The 21,600-nt window shown below is 39.0% G+C and overlaps 2 protein-coding genes across 2 annotated transcripts; both read right to left on the bottom strand.

The window, feature by feature from the left end:
- Positions 1-1,123: 1,123 nt before the first annotated feature.
- cct2 (chaperonin containing TCP1, subunit 2 (beta)) lies at positions 1,124-11,405 on the bottom strand. The gene is made up of 15 exons (XM_079695897.1): positions 11,291-11,405; positions 9,785-9,859; positions 9,615-9,680; positions 9,275-9,386; positions 8,539-8,615; positions 8,024-8,136; positions 5,809-6,011; positions 5,596-5,696; positions 5,142-5,269; positions 4,513-4,736; positions 3,877-4,005; positions 3,655-3,758; positions 3,107-3,209; positions 1,908-2,049; positions 1,124-1,447 (listed from the first exon to the last, which is right to left on the bottom strand). The coding sequence occupies exons 1-15, from the start codon at positions 11,291-11,293 to the stop codon at positions 1,417-1,419; spliced, it is 1,611 nt and encodes a 536-aa protein (XP_079552023.1). The 5' UTR covers positions 11,294-11,405; the 3' UTR covers positions 1,124-1,416.
- Positions 11,406-17,093: 5,688 nt separating this feature from the next.
- Positions 17,094-21,436, bottom strand: LOC307027615 (myelin regulatory factor-like protein; the record flags this gene model as incomplete). The annotated part of the gene is made up of 5 exons (XM_079695899.1): positions 17,094-18,116; positions 19,039-19,110; positions 20,201-20,312; positions 21,159-21,233; positions 21,352-21,436. Coding segments are annotated over 5 exons (437 nt in total), but the record flags the coding sequence as incomplete, so codon positions are not given.
- Positions 21,437-21,600: the final 164 nt, after the last annotated feature.

Below are 21,600 nucleotides of genomic sequence, written 5' to 3'. Positions count from 1 at the left end.
ATTTAGACCCATTTTGTGAGACTTGTGTTTTGTTTCGGTAAAAACTGTTCGTATCATCAGTTAGCTGAGTGTCTTCCCGTTAGGAGGGTATGACTTCTGCATTCATAGTTCTTTTAAATATTAAGAAGCCCTGAGACAGTGTCGTGAAAAAAAGAAAAAGCCGACAGGGTCTTTGGGGCTGAACAGGTTAATAAACTTTGATCATTAAAAATACCTTCATGTCTGCAGTTTGATGTTGAAGCATGTTCAGTGTTTACACACGAGGTCTCAGTCACTCTGACCTGAGAGCAAACACATCCCCCTCAGGTCAGAGTGACTGAGACCTCGTGTGTAAACACTGGGGGGGGGGGGGGAGGGGGGGGAACATGAGAAGACTCTTTAAAGTAGAGACACTACATACTGATATACACCTGAACATCAGCAGGAGAGGACTCTTTAAAGTAGAGACACTACATACTGATATACACCTGAACATCAGCAGGAGAGGACTCTTTAAAGTAGAGACACTACATACTGATATACACCTGAACATCAGCAGGAGAGGACTCTTTAAAGTAGAGACACTACATACTGATATACACCTGAACATCAGCAGGAGAGGACTCTTTAAAGTAGAGACACTACATACTGATATACACCTGAACATCAGCAGGAGAGGACTCTTTAAAGTAGAGACACTACATACTGATATACACCTGAACATCAGCAGGAGAGGACTCTTTAAAGTAGAGACACTAAATACTGATATACACCTGAACATCAGCAGGAGAGGACTCTTTAAAGTAGAGACACTACATACTGATATACACCTGAACATCAGCAGGAGAGGACTCTTTAAAGTAGAGACACTAAATACTGATATACACCTGAACATCAGCAGGAGAGAACTCTTTAAAGTAGAGACACTACATACTGATATACACCTGAACATCAGCAGGAGAGGACTCTTTAAAGTAGAGACACTACATACTGATATACACCTGAACATCAGCAGGAGAGGACTCTTTAAAGTAGAGACACTAAATACTGATATACACCTGAACATCAGCAGGAGAGGACTCTTTAAACATCAAACTATACGTTAGAAAACATTAAAAAGATTCACAAAAACCACCAACAAATGTTTCAAGTGAGGATTGGTTCTTTTATTTTCAGTAAACAAAACAAACGTCTAAAGTTACGATCAGAGCGACGTCGGCAAACACGATCTAACGTTAGCATAACCACGTGACCTCAGCTAACGTTAGCATCACAGCCAACGTTAGCTTCACACTGACGTTAGCTACATGTGTGGTTAGCTAGCGTTAGCCTGCGCGGTGCTTCCACAGAAAAAAAACATATCGGAGCGTTTCTTTAATTAGGACAGAGGCGATAAATAACAAAACTGATCCCTCCCACGTTCTTCATCCTCCTCTTCTAGCAGGGGTGATGGTCGGGGACTCTCTTCCTGCACAAACAAACAAACAACAGTCAGTAAACAAGTAAACAATATTTTAAAGCTCAGTGAAAATTGTTTAGAAACTTTAGAGGATATAAGAGTCAATATTTTTGGGCTTTTACTTATGCATTTTTTCTTGACTTTTCTCACAAACATTTTATATGTAGCTTTCAAACATTATTTATTTTAAATTCTAATTTAATTAAAGTTCATTTTTGTGCCATTTTTCAAATGATTTATTTTCACACATTTTATATATATATATATATATATATACACACACACTTTATTTTATCTGTTTTTTAGCATTAATTTGTTATCTGCCATATGTCTAATGTTGGGGAATGTTCGGTTATGTTTGTAATAAATGTAAAGAAAAAAAATCCATAAATCCATGTTTAAAAAAGAAAAAAGAAATGTGACCAGCTTGTGTTTAAATAAAGGTTATTTGAATGCCTCGGACACTGACCTGGGAGCAGCTTTGATGATGTTGTCGACTCGGAGGATCATCTCCGCGGCCTCGGAGGCGCTGAGCAGCACCTGCCGCTTCACCTGGAACGACTCCGTGATGCCGAGCTCCGCCATGTTGCCGATAGTGCCCTCGTTCATATCTGAAGAAACACGTCATCAATATTAGAAACACAAAAACAGGGCGAATGAATACAAAAATATTGAAATATAGAGTTTCTATTTATTAGGCACTTTCACACCAAGTACTTTTCCCAGGAATAGTTCACAGTACTTAGTCCCGCCAAACTCTTTAGTTCCTGAACTATCTAGTAGATTGCGTTCACACCGGAATAAGTCCCTGAGGGAGGATTAAGTAAATGAAGCCCCTGACGTCAATTCTTCTTCTTCGGGTTTACTGGCTAACAGCTTCACGGCGTGTACTGCCACCCGAAGTCCCGGAGCCTCCCGGACTACGGGTGGCAGTAAATAACCACCCGAAGCCCCGGGTAAATCGCAAGAAGCGCCGAAACCTCCTCATCACTCCCATGTTTTCTTTTGTGTTGCCATAGTCTCTCGCCGTTGGCGCGCTGGGCGGCTTCACAAAACTTTGAGTTTTACAGAAAGTCCCCTCTCTAGCAGGGACTGAGAAGGGGTGAAAAGGTTCCCGAAAAAAAGTTCTAGTTCCAGAACTTTTTGGTGTGAACGCAAAATCCCAGGAACTATCGGAACTATTCCTGGGAAAAGCACTCCGGTTTGAAGCGCTGGACTAAATCGGCACTTTATAATTGACAGGTAAAAACATTTAAATCAGTTTTTTTATTAATTAAAATAAATGCTAAAATAGTCAATAAAGTTGATTAAGAAAATAGATTTTTATTAGGAGAAAAGGACTATTTGTATTTATTTACATCTACAGTCAGAACGGAGGTTAACTCTTATGTTTAACCAAAATATAAAATGAAATACAAGTTTATTAAAAAAATATATATATATTATATCAAATATACACTGTGAAAACCGACAAATAAATACAAAAACTTTCAATAAAAAAGGTAAATATATAAATTAAATTGATAAAGAAATTGATTTTTTATTTAGAAAAATGTGTCAGAGACCTTTGCAGAATTCAATCATGTTTGTTTGTGATAATTAATATTGACTCTGATGGCATTTCATATAACTCCCATATATATCCTTTATTTAACCAGGTAAACGTACCGAGTCCCCAGGTCCCCCCCTTGTTGTCCTGGTGAGCCGCTCTCAGCTGAGCCACCAGGTCGGCGCTGTCGTATCCGGCGTTATCAGCGATGATCGTTGGGAGCTGAGAAACAACGGGGAGAAACATTAACAAAGAAACGACTGAGATTTAAGAAATGTTGCAGGACTTGGTACAATCCTTTAAAAGCAGTGTTTATCAAACTGTGGGCCGCCAAATCATTTGCAAAACATTATGATTTGTGTGGAAAAATGTCATTATTAAGATCCTCCTTAGCAACGGTCTTTACAGTCCTTAGCAACGGTCATTACAGTCCTTAGCAACGGCCATTACAGTCCTTAGCAACGGCCATTACAGTCCTTAGCAACAGCCATTACAGTCCTTGACAGCGGTCTGTTGTACTGGATTTACAACGTGTCACATGTTCTGAATCGACCAATCAGAAAGGTATTTAGCCTCCGTATTGGTTATGGTTGAATGTGGGATGCCAACAATTTTTAGATTCTTAAGTTGACCCTGAAAAAGTTAAAAGTATTCAAATGGAGCATACCATCCTCAGAGCCTTGGCGAAGGACTCCATGGCGACCGCCTCCTTTCCTGCTGTCCGATTGGCCAGATCAGTGACCACACGAGCCATCAGCATCTCAGAGCAGCCTGCAGGGAGAGGGGGAGTATTAGGTATGGTTCTAAAGGAATTTAAATCAAATGTAATCACCGTATTAAAAAAAAAAAAAAATCAAATTAAATCAGAAGTGTGTGTGTGTGTGTTTACCTCCTCCGTAGACAGTGCGGGGCTCCTTGATGGTCTGAGATAACACACACAGAGCGTCGTGCAGCGAGCGCTCCGCCTCGTCCAGAATCTGCTGGGTGGCTCCTCTCAGGACGATGGTGCACGCCTCGCCTGAAGAGGGAAACACGTTAGAAACCTCGGAGAGTTGTTCTGAATGTCCTCTTCCAACATGAGAGTAACATGATAACAAAGGTATCAACTGTAGCTGTGAACATGACAGGATGTGTGATTACCTAGAAGAGCATCAGGACTGTTTGAGGCATATGATAGCTATGTGATTAACATGATGATTCAGCCTCTATGGAGAGAGACATATGACAAGCATGCTCATTTCTGACGTGGAGCTAATCTGAAGTAAACATTGAATACTGCTTTCTATTCCTCCATCTTGTGACTGTGTAACTCCCTCTCTTGGATATCAGCATGTGAAGGACACTGTTCAGGAACTAGTTGATGCTCTGTATGTGATGACTCCTTCCATTCTGGAGAGGATCACAGATACATGGATCCTGAGACTGAAGCTCAAGCCGGAGACCAGGGATATTTCTCTAACAACGTGTTACATGGATGTATAATTAGAACTGGATACACCGTGTATGAGTGCGTGTGCGTTCTCACCCATGGCGACTCCAGAGAAGTGTATGAGTGTGTCCTCTCCGATCATCACCTCCTCGATCAGCTTGCAGTGTCCCAGCTTCACGAGCTCGGGGTGGTCGAAGGTGGAGGTGATCTCTCCTCCGGTGACCAGGGCGAGGCGCTCCACGCCCGCGAAGTCAGCGTGTTCGATCGCCATGACGCCCGCCTGAGCGAACAGCTGCTCGGGGTAGTTATAGATCAGCTGTCTAAAGAGAGAGAGAGGAACGTTGAAGACAGTAGATACAAGAGGTAACATAAGCACAGATTTGAACTTTGAAAGCAAGATGGTCAGAAAACAAAGGGTAACATGTCCCAAAAATATTTGAATTACTTCGTGTCAAACGTCTGAAAATAACAAAGAGATGTTAAAAAATATGTGTAAAAAGTTAAAAGAGAGAGAGTGTGTGTGTGAGACTGTGTGCAGTGTTTCCCATATATTGATTTAATTGTGGGGTGCGATTGTGTGTGTGTGTGTGTAACTGTGTGTGTGTGTACCTGTGTGTGTGTACGTGTGTGTACTTGTGTGTGTGTGTGTGTGTGTGTGTGTGTACATGTGTGTGTGTGTGTGCATGTGTGCGTGTGTGTGTGTGTGTGTGTGTGTGTGTGTGTACCTGTTGATGAAGCAGTTGATCCCGTGTTTCAGGATGCGCTCGACTTTCTCCTTCATCTTTTCTTTCTCCGCCATCTCGATCTCGGCCACCTTCGCCGTCGAGTCGACGCGAACCCTGGAGCCGAAGATCTGAGAACACACACACACACACACACACACACACACATTAAATAGAAAAGCGCTCCAGAAATAAAATGCACTATTATTAAACACACAAACACAAAACCCAAGATCTTTGACGAAATCCTGAGTATGATGCAAACTGTTCTAAATGAGCGTGTGTGTGTGTGTGTGTGTGACTGAGAGTGTGTGTGTGTGTGTGTGTGTGTGTATGTGTGTGTGACTGAGAGTGTGTGTGTGTGTGTGTGTGTGTGTGTGTGTGTGTGTGTGTGTGTGTATGTGACTGAGTGTGTATGTGTGTGTGTGTGTGTGTGTGAGATTGAGAGTGTGTGTACCTTGATCTTGTCGGTGTCCATGCCTGTGTTGGCGATCAGGATGTTGACGTTCTCCATCCTCTTCGGCTGGTTCACTCCGATCTTCTTGTCCAACAGGAAACCTTCAGAAAGAGCAGAAATTATAAATGAAAACACAAAAAATTGCTTTATTAGTTTTTAGGGTTCAAAGTGTCAGCCAATCAGAGCGGTCGCCGGTGATGACATCGCGCTCACCTTCGTCCAGGTAGGAGTCGGTGAGGCTGCCCCCGAGCTTCTTGATGATGTGAATGGCCTCCAGGTCTCCGGATCCCTTCAAACGCATCACAGCGTCGACGGCCAGCTGGGAGAAGTGAGCTTTGTGATGAGTCAGCAGTTTGGAGGACAGCGTCGTGCGGGCGATGTTCAGAAGGTCCTCCTGGAAAGCTGTCAAGTCGTTGCTATGGAGATCAGAGGAGGGGTCATCATTAGAGAGAAGTTAAAATGTGTTATTTATAATGCTGTCAAAATTATCGCGTTAACGGCGGTAATTAATTTTTTTAATTAATTGCGTTAAAATAATTAACGCATGTGCAGAATGGCCCGCCCCATACATCCCAATAGTGGAAGCGCTGGGGTATGCTACACCCATACCAAGAAATGGCTTAGCCCCACCATGAACAATGATGTTAAAGTAAGCTAAATAAAGTCCGCCAACTCGCGGAGTAAACTGCACAGACAGCAGTTAGTCAGATTGATTTCAGTAGCCACTTGTCTGGAAATACCGAAGACTAGAAACGGTTTTGAAAACTTTTGTCACGTAGTGATCGTCTTCTTAATAGAACATCTTTGATAATGTCTTCTGGCCAATCAGAATCAAGATAACGGCGTGGTGTTGTTGCAGGAAGTCCCGACGGAGAATACTTTTGCTGTAGTGCATCTCTATATACATCGATACAACATTACGTGTTGATAGAAATCAACACGTAATGAAATGAGACCCCACGGTTTGATGATTGATAGGTGTGTGGGCTATCTTTAATTCTGACACACAGAACAATGTTATAATAAACATACTGTATGTTAAATGGATATATCCGCCTTCTTTCATTTATCTTTCCATTCCCACAACAATATACATAAAGAAATGGCATATTTTGAACATAGGTCGAATGGTGATTAATCTGATTAATTAATTTGTAATCGTTTGACAGCCCTAATTTTTTAATGTATCAGGGTTTATGCAGGAATCCTGAAGTCACATTTAATACCCTTTAACAAAACTGTGTCTCAGGGCTTCTTAGAATGCAATAAACTATGAGTGTGTTATACTCACTTAACGGGAGGAAACTCAGCTAACTGACAGTATGAACAGTTTTTACCGAAACAAAACACAAGTCTCACAAGAAGCGTCTAAATGAGCCCTGAGCGAAAAAATTCACAGAACTCACGGTATAAATCGATCGGTATACTTATCGGATCTGCACAAACGAGCTTTGCTTACATCCTGACATTCCACAGATTCTAGAAATATCAGCATCATCACTGAGCGATCAGAACTCACGACAGGGGAAGCACACAGACATCACACAACGTAGCTTTAGGTAGCAAAAAGATACGCTCACCGTTAGCTGTTATTCTGATCAAAAGTCGTGTTCAATGGCATTAAAACGAGAAACACGCGGCTGAAGGTTAATCCAGTGCGTCTGTCGCTTTGAAAAAAGGACTGATGATAATCCATCATTCAATTTTTATGTAAAAAACTGAGTTTTCATATTAGCTGCTAAAGATAGCCACCAGAGTATGACAGCTTCCTGTTTTGGACATTCTGGCTACGCGTCACTCTCACTCCTTATTTGGTAACGTGTGTGTGAAACTTCCGCTCGATTCCATTGGCTCTGACGGTTAGAAAGAGATGTCAATCATCAAAATCGACGAGTGGGGCCAGAGATATGGAGAATAAATTTCTCTAAAAAGGTGAAATAGTTCTAGTTTTCACTTTAAGTAATGCTCAGTACTTAGCCTGATCGATCCGATCTCCATTCAGACAACACGCATTTTAAAAAGGTGTCTCGCCTGCCGTCTGTCTGCAGACTTGTGAAAGCATTAATTCATGGTTTCTACTAACCGGTATCAGTATGTTGTTACTTCGGCATCATTTAGAAACGTGTGTTACAATTAAATCACGCTCAAATGTTCATCTTGTTGAAGTTGCCAGCGATTCTCTCTAGTTTAGAAACTCAGCTCGGTCGTTGGCGCGGAAAGAACCTCGATTTTGGAGAGCCAGAAAAACTGTGAAAAAGTAACCGCTAGCCGGAACTACGCCGAGTGGGCACAACCAAAAACGGGCCGGGCACGCTCAAACCGCGCTGTAGAGGAAATGCTCCGGTAGAATCCAAAACACTAAGTGGTTTAAAACCAGAGGAAGTTGAATATTCTCTGTATTTATGAAGTATCTCTCCCTCAGTCTGACCTGTGGTCCACAGCCGCCTCCCTCAGAGCGTCTCTGGCGACCTGCGTTGCTTTCCTCCAGCCGGCGATGATGGTCTGAGGGTGGATCTTCTTAGCGATCAGCAGCTCTGCTTCCTGTGACACACACATCATTAGACAGGCTGAAAGGAGGCGAGAGAAACATGTGAAAACATTTGTGGAGGAAATTCTTTAGAGAAACTGATAAATGATTCACGGACAAAGTTTGTCTTTTGTTATATTTAATAAAGAAAGTCAGTATAAAGTGAAATGATCTCAAACGCAGGAACGGAGCCGCTTAGTAGAGAATATCCAACTGGTCCCTCTCTTAGTCTCATCTAACCCCCAGCCCCTAACCATCAAATCCCCCTTTTACACTTCCTTTGGCTGTTAAACACATACAAGACTACAAATACAATCTAACAGAGTAAAAGTAATCAGAGTATAAGCCTATATGTTTTAAAAGATCATTAGACAAGACAACCTGCATTATGAATGTCTAAATAAAGAGCGTGTTACCCTCAGCAGCTCTGCAGCGAGAACAGTGACGGAGGTCGTTCCATCGCCAACTTCATCGTCCTGAACCTTAGACATGTCTGAAACACATTCAAAAACAACCATTTCATTCATGTTTCTATATTCAAATGAACATGAATAGTTACTGATTAATCACCAGGTAGAATGAGATATTTAAAGTGTATTTTACACGTTGAATGTAGCTTTAACGTTCCTTAAAGGTGGGGTAGGTCATTCTGGAGAAACCAGCTCGAGAACGTGAGAATTTGAAAATACACAACCGGGAGAAATCTACCACTTCCTCACAGAGCCCCTCCTCTAACACACACGAACGCACACATGACCAATGAGGGCACGAGATAAGTTTGTGCACAGATGGAAGGCTGACAGGCAGGTAGGCCATCCAGTTACTTTAGCCGGCTCAGATGATTGGTCGAGCTTTTTACAGCGCCACGGCTTCCACAGATGATATTTTTTATGGATTTGTTGTCAAAGCACTTCAGATATTCATTGCTATCGGGATGTTAAGAGCATTCCATGGAATATAACAAAAAGTGTATCTCGAGTCGGTTTCTCAAACTGACCCTACCCCACCTTTAAGTCGACAAACTGTGATTATTCTCATTATTTAACATGCAGATAATAGTTTAGCCTAAAAACAAAATGCAACTTCGTGGAGCCAAATGTCTTAATTAGTTTAACAAAACGTCAATTAACCCCAAAAAACATCTTTACTCACCAACCAGGACTTTAGCGGCGGGGTTGTCGACGCCGATGGATTTCAGGATCGTCGCTCCGTCGTTTGTCACCGTGACTAAACCCTGTTTCCCTCCACCCAGCAGGATCTTATCCTAAAGGGAAAACATATTATTAAATTATATAAATATAAGTTAGTTTATGAAATCAACCTCAAACAGACACGATTACAAATGGTGACGTTTTTGCTTATTTTACTGACATTTCTAGTTCAATATCACCCAAACTCCACATGGAAATCAATATAATCAAATACTATAACAATTGTATATCATATTTTATAAAACTATAATCCGTTTTAGTGATTTTTTTTAAAGACGTACCATCCCCTTAGGACCCAAGGTGCTCTTCACCAGATCTCCGATGGCGATGGCGCCGATGAAGGATGACTGCAGAGAAAAAACACACAGATTAAAACAAACCATTTAATAACATATTTAAAAAAAAGCTTGTCTTCTTCTTTAGCTTGTCGAATAAATAGATAAAAGCCCACCAGTCGTGCGGTCTCAGCTTTCTCTTCATCTGCTCCATTTTTGAAGATGTTGATCGGGGCCATGGATAGGGACGCCTAGACAGAAATAAATAAAAACAAAAATCAGAAAAATTGTGTTTTCTGGATTTTAGTCAACGTTAGGGATGTCCCAATCTGTTTTTATAATGTACTACTGAATAATGTACTACTGAAATGATCACTTTAATTATTTCAGATTCACTTACAGTCCACTGACTAATAGACATAGCTCCACAGTTTAACACAATACAACAACATTACAAATTAAATCATACGTGGTTAATAACTTGAATACAAACTATCTGAATAAATAATTTAAACAAGTATTAATCTTAATTTTCTATTGTCATTCTTTTATTTTGAGATGTTTATTTTTTATGTCTAATAATGTGCAATACTTTGTTTTACATGCTGCTGCAACCAATATCAATTTGGGATCAATCAAATATATGTTATTTGTCTTAATGTACCGTTTCTTTTTGTAAAATATTGAATTTTGTATAGTATTTTTTACTTTTCTTAATTTCAAAAATTTTGTAATTTGACTCAAAATAATGGGGGAAAATATAATTTATGCACAATTAGCCACTTTATATGATATGATTAATACAATACTAAATGGTGGTGTGATTTCTCAGTGAGAGTTTGAACCAATGAGACATTTTTCTGCAGAAAGTGATGCGACACACCTCTGCAGCGACACAACACTTCATCCAGAAACAGGATTTGAACACAAAGAAACAGTACAGTAACATTGCATTACTCCATATTTAGATGTGTATACAAATAAACAATATTCTGTTGAGCTTTAATAGTTTGAATGTTAGCAAAAGTGGCGAATAAACGTGGCTTTTCCCCTTTTTTTAAATGGGAGAACTCGTTATTCCGAGCACCAGTGAACGCAGCGCTGCACCGTTAGAAACACCTAGAAGCTTCCATCCAAATTGTTAACAAATAAATAAAAAACACAAACATTTAAAGACCGTAAAGCTACAATTAATGTCAGTTATAAGTGTACGTTGTATGTAGATTTAATTAAACATTATTTACACTGTTTCTTATGTTTCTTATTCACTACTGCATGTTCTCTTGACAGCCACAAAGGCAACATGACAAGCTAACCTAGACTAGCATGCTAACATTGCAAATCTGGGCAGAGCAACAATAAGCAGTCACTGAAAAAACACCCTAAAACAACACAGTTAAAGTTGTATTGCCTTAGCAAACAGGACAGCTTTAAAACATTTTACAGAATAAAATGCAAGTCATCAGAGGCTTATGTTAGCTTAGCCGTTAGCTTATTCATTAGCCTCCATGTGCTCACCGGCAGCTAACGGGAAGCTAAACATCATCTAAAAACTACACACACGGACTTTTTCAAGCTGTTTAACAAACTCTCTATGACTTTAGCTGCTTATTCGTGTTCAGTGGTGGTTTTTGAAATGTGTCTAAAGGTGTAAAATATAGTAAATAAAAGTAAAAGCTTACCATGATGACTGTGAAAGCAGAGCACGCAGACAGAAGAAGGGCTGGGCAGGGCTGTGACGTAGTTACGTAAATAACGTGATGCTGCGTTCAGGGACGATCTTGGAAGACACAGGTGCTGCAACCCTCTGTTAGAAATGTCTTCCTTTTTTGGTCCTTTTGTTAACCAGAAAAGAGCTATGACATTTGTTTTCTATACAATATTGGTTCTTATGCAGTTTCTATAGACTTAACATTATCACACAATACAATAATAATAGGAGTTTATAAATACATCTTATTTAGATACACTTTCACACCAAAGGTCTATGGCTAATAAATAAAATAAGATATTAAAAATACAAATAAATACATACAATTCAAAATGTAGCCTTACAAGCTAACGAAATCAAACACACACAGATTTTAAATGTGAAAAATAATTAATTATTGATATAATGTGTTCTTGTTGAGACGATGCATAAAAAACTCCAGAACAAATATTATGGAGATCTTTCTATTAGAAGATATAGATATGTAAACTTTTACTAAAAGTTCTAATACTCTTGGGACTATTTGTCAGAAAATACTGTTTGGACTCGACAGCACTAAAAGAATGACTTAAATGGCATCAAATCTGTCATGTTAAGGTTTATAACTTGGATTTTCACATAGAGATGTGTCTTTGAGGGGAACAAAATGAGAGATAATTGACAGGGAGGCAATTACTTTTATTTTCCAGGTAAAAAAAAACCACAACAAATATTCTCTACATATTTTCATCTCCTCCTCCTGCGGCCTCTCTGATTGGCTGCCTGCACAGGAAGGCAGTAGATGTGCATCGGGAACTTCCTGAAGTAGCTGCTGACCCATGGTCTGTGGGGGAAATAAGATATATAAGATAAGATCAGATATACATTTAAATACAGGGAGTTACCTTGCTTCAAGATTCAAGATATTTTGTTATCATATAGTATTTACAAATATAATATATACATTTAAGAAAAGTGCTGTCCCAGAATAATAGTGCATGATGTAGTCAAATATAAACAGCAGGGTAGAGTATGGTGTACAAATATGCATAATAATTGATATAACAGTATAAATATGAAGGTCAGAGGATGTGCCCGATAAACATTCATCTGTTGTATGGTACTGTGTGTGCGCGTGTGTGTGTGTGTGTGTGTGTGTGTGTGTTTGTGTGTGTGTGTGTGTACTTGGCCACTCTCTGGCTGAGTCTCAGGTAGCTCAGGTGTGTTCTCAGCTGCTTGTTCTCCTGCTGACGGAGGAACTCGTCTTCCTGCCGACGCTCAACGTCCAGACGCACCGACTCACGGAGCTCCGCCTCTATACAGGTCAACTGGAACACACACACACACACACACACACACACACACACACACACACACACACACACACACACACACACACACACACACACACACACACACACACACACACACACACACACACACACACACACACACCTTTTCTTAAAGGGGACCTATCATGCAAAATGCACTTTTGTACGTCTTGTGTACATGAACATGTGTCCCCGGTGTTCCAGGGAACTCACCAAGTGTCAGAAAACACAACCCTCTCTATTTTCCTCCATACCCAAATCTCTAAAAAAGGGGCTGTAACGGATCTGATACAGACTGATCCAGATTGGAACACTTCTATGACGTCACAGAAGTGGCGCTACGGCTATTGGGCCAACTCCTCCAATCAGGAGGAGACAGCCACGGACATTGCCGTTGGAAAGCGCTGGAGACGCTGTAGTACATATGCCAGGCCTGTAGATGGTGCTGTTCTCACAGAATCAGCCCATGATGCAAAGACAGTGTTAAATTGAGCGAAATGAGGAATGGCTAAAATGCATCTGTTTGGTATTTTGAAAAATAAAAAGTATAAATATGCCTTCTATAGGTATGGTCCTACACTATATTATTCAAATATAGCATGATAGGTCCACTTTAATGTTTCTTCCATATTAGATCATACTGTCGATGTTTCATGCTATCTTTCGTGTCATTGTGTTGTTGCTCTATAAACCTTTCTATTGTTGTCCAGCATGTTGTTTTCCCTTTGTAGTCATTTAGACCACTTTGTAGAGTTTGTAGTTCTTTAGTTAGCCACGTTAGCTCGTATTAAAGGCCCCAAAAAATACAAGTAATTCCCAAATATTAAACGTTACCTCGTCCAGCAAACTCCTGTTGTCGTCCAGCTTCCAGCTTGCCGTAGACGTTGGATAAGACGCACGCCTCACTTCCTGTTTCACTTCCTTTTTCACTTCCTCTTTCAACGTGTCGTCAACACCTTGATGTCCTGCTTCAACTTTACCTGGAACTCCTCCTCCATTTTCACCTGAACGAGGCAGCATCGAAGGCAGGAAACAGGTACTGATGGAGAGAGAGAAAGTGATGAGGTCATGTTACACTTCATCATGTTCTCATCACACACACACACACACACACACACACACACACACACACACACACACACACACACACACACACACACACACACACACACACACACACACACACACACACACACACACACACACACACACACACACACACACACACACACACTTCCATGTTAAACCAGTTTCCATTCAGATTTGTTTACAATCGGGCCTGATCACTGTAAACTATCCCTCTGCCAAGGTCGTGCTTCGGTGGAGAGTATCTCACACACACACACACACACACACACACACACACACACACACACACACACACACACACACACACACACACACACACACACACACACACACACACACACACACACACACACACACACACACACACACACACACACACACACACACACATATACACACACACAGATACAATATTTCCATTCCGTTTTTTTATTATTCTTTCATAAATGAATTGAAATGTAAAACTTTAATATCACATGGTACTGTGTTGGCAACATTTTTCCAAATTGTTGTTATTATTTTGGGAAAAAAATCCCAATTGTCTCTTGTTTACATGTTTACATTTGAGTTGTAGGAGCCTAATATATCTCATATATGTCTATTCTAACTAACTAAACTAGGGAATCTGCACCTCTTTTCAGCCTCTGCCTAAAACCAGAGCCAAGTCTGCTCTGATTGGCTAGCTGGCCGGCTCTGTTGTAATTGGTCAACCTGCTTACAAATGTCCCCACCCCTTTAGCCTATCACGTACAATGTGTCGGAGTGCTAGCCAATAGGAGCGCGAGTGTTCCATAGTGATGTCACTGTTTTCCGGAAGTAAAGAAAGGAGTCAAATGGAGACGTTTCAGGGGGGAATGTTCCATAGAAATATTGAATTGAAGTAGAAGTATGTAAATGTCCTCGTGGATAATTAAATCTTAATTTCTCTTTTAACATTCAGCCGTCCTGAGTTACCTGTGCTCTCTGCTGTCCGACTCCTCCTGAATCTGAGTGAGGTGACGCGCCCCGATCCTGACCTGACACACACACACACACACACACACACACACACACACACACACACACACACACACACACACACACACACACACACACACACACACACACACACACACACACACACACACACACACACACACACAGTGGATAGAGTATCAGTTAATTACAATTTGTCACAGAGAAGACAGACGGAGACAATTTCCCCGATGATAGTTTCCGTGGTGACAGGAGACATCTGTCCGTCAGACGACACCGCCACACACGCACGCACGCACGCACGCACACACACACACACACACACACACACAGCTGAGTACAGATTAGTTACCCGTGTCAGCTCTGAAACGCACCTGGTTTTGGTTTATGATGGATTGACAATTTACCTCCAAGATTTATATGAGTCACATTTATTGAAAAAATACATATATTTATTTTGCATTTTTTCAGGTTGAACTTGTACATTTTTAGTTATTAGAAATGTTAAAGAGGCCCATTCTGTTTTTTATGGTTGTCTTTCCCCTGTAGTGTATTCTATAGGTTTTAGTGCATGTCAATGGTCTGCAGAGGATAACACCAAAAAGTTCCCGAACATAGTGACATCAGTGCGGGTCACTCATGCTCCTATTGGCTAGCGCTCCAACACATAGTACGTGATAGGCTAAGAGGGCGGGACATGAACCTGAAAATGAGCCGAATAGGGCCCCTTTAAATCAAAATGGATTATCCTCTGGGAAAAGTTATTTTTCAAAGTTATTTCAAGGAAGTGTAATCTGTTCTGAGGACATGTACAAACACATTTATTATTTTTCATTGTCCTCTAAATATTTTGCCACATTAACAGAACTACTTTATTTTTATAGGAATTACATTCTTAAGACTTATAGTTCAGCTCTTCAAACATGTTATAATAATGTTAATTAAAAGTATCTTAGGCCATGAAGAACCTGTAGATATTTTAACGAATATCACTGCTGAGAAAATGGTAAATCTAACATAAACACTGACCTTTTTTAGTTTTCTAACAGAATATAGGTCCTGCATTGTTAATTTAGAATAATGTGCATTAAAGAAATACATTTATTTAGTTAACACGCTTTAAGGATCCTTGTTTTTTTAAAGTACTCGTTTTTTACTGCGCTTTTTTTGCGTGCAACATATTAAAATAGCTAAAATAAACAAGTCAAACCAGTTCCTACAGAGTGAATATATATATACACAGTAAAATATCCTGTATTTGCAGATACTCACAGAGTGCTGGACGTCCATCTCTGAGTCTCCGTCCTGAAACATTACCTTCAGCGGAGACGTTTGTCTCAGACACCCAATTAGTTTGTTTCTCCTGCACCTCCTCCACCTGAATTAGTCATCAGTGTGTGTGTGTGTGTGTGTGTGTGTGTGTGTGTGTGTGTGTGTGTGTGTGTGTGTGTGTGTCCACAGCTAAAGAGGGAGTTTATGTTAAGATAACCAACCATGTATCCAATATTTCTTCTGGAGTTTCTGATTGCATCTTCCAAAGAAGTGTTTCCCCGAGATGTCTCAACAAGAACACATTCTATTAATTATTAATTATTTTTCTCATTTAAAATCTTAATTTGTTCAATTTTATAAGTTTGTAAAGCTACCTTTTCAATTATATGTATTTATTATTATTTTTTAACCGTGTAAAGAACATATATTTATATAACGGAAATATGCCTAAAACTGCCTTATCTGGTGACAGTATACATCCAAGAACTTCCTGAGGAACGCGACAGTAATTTGTAGCAATTTCGGAGGTCGTCTTTGATCTTAATGTTGTGTGAATCTGCAATTTTAAATGACCTACTATATTTAGCAAAACAGAGAGGATGTCTGGCAATGTTTTCCCGTTAAAATGCAGTAGTAAAGATTTACGGTATTTATAAAAAATGTGAGCGTGTTTTTGTTCTATACTCACCTTTTCTCTGAACCTTTACTGTCAAGAGTTATAATGTTGCGTTGGTTATTATGACTGCATTGTGGGGACTTATCAGCATTGTGGGGACCTTTTAGCATTGTGGGGACTTTTTAGCATTGTAGGGACTTATTGGCATTGTGGGGACTTTTTAGCATTGTGGGGACTTATTGGCATTGTGGGGACTTATCAGCATTGTGGGGACTTATCAGCATTGTGGGGACTTTTTAGCATTGTGGGGACTTATTGGCATTGTGGGGACTTATCAGCATTGTGGGGACTTATTGGCATTGTGGGGACTTATTGGCATTGTGGGGGCGTTTTAGCATTGTGGGGACTTTTTAGCATTGTGGGGATATTCAGCATTGTCGGGACTTACTGGCATTGTGGGGACTTATTGGCATTGTGTAAAACTGTAAAAAAAAAAGACAGCAACAATCAGATTTTAAAACAAATTTCACTGTTTATTAGTTTTCATTTCACATAAAGCAGAGCAGTCACGTTCAGTTTAGCTCATGGAACATTTTCACATCAACAGAAGACTTAAACTATATTAATGTTTATTTTGATAAGTAACTTTAACATCTTATAATCACTGCTTTCTTTTAAGGTCTCAGAATAAAGACATTACTCGAATTTCATAAATAAGAAAACATGTCTACTGTATTTTCTTCATTTATTGACGTTATTACAAATAACAGTTGATGTACGAACAGATAAACTTCTGAGATCAACACTCGTGCTTCATTCATACATTCATCTAATTTCTTGGGATTTTTAAAAGAATCCCAAAATTATTTCACACAATCCTGGGATCAGTGCTTTACATTAAAAAAAAGGTTTTCATGAAACTATAGCATAGACTGTAATTGGAGTCACTTAAATATGCAATGTCTTGGCAAAGGTCTTTTGTAATTGATACGATAGTCCTTTAAATATATATAATAATGTATAACTCTCCAGTAAATATATGAAAAAGCAAAAAGGATAAAGAAAGCTTGCATTATTTTGAGAAAAAATGTAATTCTGGTCGTCAAAATAAGGAAATTAACATTAAAAATCATACATTTGCATAAAAAACGTTGACATTTGTCTCAAATTTGTGAGTTATTTCTTTCAAATCTTACCGATTTAGTCCAAGAGAATAGTCTCCTTTTTACTCATAAATGTATAACTTTAATCTCATATTAGACTGTTGTATATCGCTGAAAATTCCACTTTTGTTATTTGCTATTATCCAGAACAATCCATCAGCTAAAGGGACTCATATCACAATCAAAACAAAACAAAACAGAGCAGAAGTAAGGCTTAAATTAATCTGATTGTCATATTGTGTTAAAAAAAAAACGTTTTCAAATCTTTTAAATTTAGGACTATGAGTCCGTGCAGCGTCTGTAGAAGTGGAGGTGGTAATCTGTGAAGAGCGCCCCCGCCAGGTGATGATCGGTATTACAGTCTGCCTGACCCTGAGATTAAAGACAATAACACACACTTAATATATTACATTAAAGCATGGAGACACTACATACTGATATACACCTGAACATCAGCAGGAGAGGACTCTTTAAAGTAGAGACACTACATAGTGATATACACCTGAACATCAGCAGGAGAGGACTCTTTAAAGTAGAGACACTACATACTGATATACACCTGAACATCAGCAGGAGAGGACTCTTTAAAGTAGAGACACTACATACTGATATACACCTGAACATCAGCAGGAGAGGACTCTTTAAAGTAGAGACACTACATACTGATATACACCTGATCATCAGCAGGAGAGGACTCTTTAAAGTAGAGACACTACATACTGATATACACCTGAACATCAGCAGCAGAGGACTCTTTAAAGTAGAGACACTACATACTGATATACACCTGAACATCAGCAGGAGAGGACTCTTTAAAGTAGAGACACTACATACTGATATACACCTGAAATTCAGCAGGAGAGGACTCTTTAAAGTAGAGACACTACATACTGATATACACCTGAACATCAGCAGGAGAGGACTCTTTAAAGTAGAGACTCTACATACTGACATACACCTGAACATCAGCAGGAGAGGACTCTTTAAAGTAGAGACACTACATACTGATATACACCTGAACATCAGCAGGAGAGGACTCTTTAAAGTAGAGACACTACATACTGATATACACCTGAACATCAGCAGGAGAGGACTCTTTAAAGTAGAGACACTACATACTGATATACACCTGAACATCAGCAGGAGAGGACTCTTTAAAGTAGAGACACTACATACTGATATACACCTGAACATCAGCAGGAGAGGACTCTTTAAAGTAGAGACACTACATACTGATATACACCAGAAAATTAGCAGAGTAGGCCCACTTTAAAAAGAAAAGTGTGTTTCTTACGGCCACTGTGGAGCGAAAGTGATACGAGCTGTGATAAAGACGAGCGACGTGGAGATTCCATTCATGTTCTCCCTGCATAAACACAGAGAGAAAAACATCAGATATACGTTAATTAAATGTAAATACATTTAGTTAAAACAAATAAAAACAACGTCTCAGAATCAGCAAAACCATCACTCGGGGTGATCACAAAATGGAAGGTGTTACTCCTTTTACTCGAGTGAAATATCTTCTTCCACCTCTTCTGTATTCTGTCTTTCACTTTGAGATTGGTGTCCATGTCCGGGATTAGAGTGAGCTTTGCTGAGATTAGAATGTTGACGTCCTGATGTGAGGGAAACACTGCCACGCATTCATTATTGATCAGTGTCTTCCAACTCCTTTCTTCTACTTCCTGCATTATTTACTGTAATGGTAACTGAGTTAGTGGACTGGAACCTCAGTGACCCTCAAACCAACGCAAACAAACACTCACACAAGTTTCCTCAAGCATGCAGTATTGTTTACCATTGGCCATTTTTACGAAAAACCAAACCGATTCAAAAGAAAAGGTCCTAGTGGATCAAAAGCCCAAAGTTAAATGGACTGTTATCCCTGAAACAATGTCTTTTAATAAAGAAAAAACCAATCTAGAGTTAAGTTACTGATGGCCCTACTAACGTTACCAGAACTTACTATGGTCTGGCTTGTTTGAAGTAAATATGTCAGCGTTGTGGTTTTTAGTTTGAATCCTTATGGTTTATGTGCATATGTATCAATGTGTCTTAAGGTATATACATATTGGCATACACATCTTTAGATATATTTGTATTTTTGTATTCTGGATTGTGGGAAACGGTATTTCGATCTCTCTGTCTGTACACACAAACTGAAATATTGACAATAAAGTGGACTTTGACTTTGTACTCACTTTGGATAAAAGCGTCAGCTAAATGTAATATAATATACCTTAAAGCTCAATTTAACGAATAACATATAAGAATTAAATAGATTTCTGCTGTTGGAAATGAACAATAGATAACTGTATCATCTGCATAGAAATTATCGTAGATTATTGACATTTATGGAGAACAGTAGTGGTCCCATTATGGAGCCCTGAGGCACGCCTTTTGATATAAAAACTGCCTTTTTTAGGTGATAACTGTAAATGTGTGATATTTACCTGTGTGTTTGACGGGTATCTGCTCCCTGAGACGCTGTCTAGATCAAGCAGAGCAGAGCAAAGCGCCGACTCATCGAGGCTGCAGAGGTGAACCACCAGCAGCTCTGTGGAGCTACACAGAAATAACATAAATAAATATATTTATGTAAATAATGAAAACATAAATGTATTTACTGTCATGTCTTTATTTTTATTTATAGCTATTACCATGTCCAATTTCCAATATTTACAACACTATTTTGCAAATGTTGTACACATGAGAATAATGTATTAATACAATCATTTGTAATTTCAGTAATAAGAGATACGTTACTATCCTATGTTGTTTTACTATCCTATGTATATACAAGTATGTCAATGCTCCTGTACGGTAAGCATATATTCCTGTTACTAACCGCAGTATTTTTGACTTTTTTAGAACATTTTAATTATCCAGAATTGTTATTCTATTTTTCATTTGATTTTTACTTTACATTTTTAGTTTAATTCTCTGTCCCACTTTTTAAGTATTTTGTGTTTCATGTCTGAACACACTGATGCTTCTTTTGTAACAAAACTATTTCCCAAATTGGGATCAATAAAGTATTTATCTATCTATACTTAGAAAGTAGAGACTAAGGATAATAACCTGTGCTAATTTATACATTTTGAGGGTAATGATTATTGTATTTCCTAACCCTCTTTAATTAATCGAATAAATAACATATCTTTGTTCAATTTAACAAAATATTAAGTAAATTGCTTTTCAAATAATTTTCATTTCAATCCTCATACCTTTGGTTTAGTCACAAAGTTTACAATTACAAAACATCATAAAGATTGTTTTCATTATTATTTTCAATATTGACTCAAAATAAAAGTTGATATTTCCAATCATCTGGAGCTGTTCGAACATAAGACTTCCCTTATAGTCTAAATATTTGTTTTCTTGATGCAGGTAGGGTTAATTTAAACTCACTTCATGATCAGCGTGACTCTCATGTTGACCGGGACAAACTGACTGACAGGAACTCTGAAGACGTATCTCCCGGGCCTGAAGGAAACAAACGGAAATCAATAATAAAACGGCATCTTTTACAGTAATTTAAGGTTTTTCTGAGACACGGTCAGAGTAAATAAGTTTTATTTAGTCTTTCTTCTGTCTCACTTACCCACATTCGGCTCTCAGGCAGTATTTGCTGTCAATCACCTGCTGGCTCTCTTTGATCAAAAAGGATTGGATGGTGGTGTTCGTCCCTAATTGAGAAAACAGATTATTAGAGATGCATTTTAATGAAACATCTCGCGTTGTGTGCAAAACAGATGCTGATATTGTTGAAGTCTGCATCGACCTGACGACATAACACAGCTTCCTTCCTTAAATTAAGCTCTAATGACTGATACGATATTAAAACCAGACT

This window comes from Notothenia rossii, assembly GCF_949606895.1.
Source record: "Notothenia rossii genome assembly, contig: scaffold_310, whole genome shotgun sequence".
In the NCBI taxonomy this organism is placed as follows: domain Eukaryota; kingdom Metazoa; phylum Chordata; class Actinopteri; order Perciformes; family Nototheniidae; genus Notothenia; species Notothenia rossii.
The sequence above is the reverse complement of the archived record's forward strand: the minus strand, read 5'-3'. Positions and strand labels throughout refer to the sequence as shown.

What these genes read in the sequence shown, in the direction of transcription:
- cct2 (XM_079695897.1), bottom strand. An exon ending in CCTTGGGTCCTAAGGGGATG is followed by an intron (nt 9,387 to 9,614) that starts GTACGTCTTTAA and finishes TTTTCCCTTTAG; the next exon opens with GATAAGATCCTGCTGGGTGG. An exon ending in ATCATCAAAGCTGCTCCCAG is followed by an intron (nt 1,448 to 1,907) that starts GTCAGTGTCCGA and finishes TTGTTTGTGCAG; the next exon opens with GAAGAGAGTCCCCGACCATC.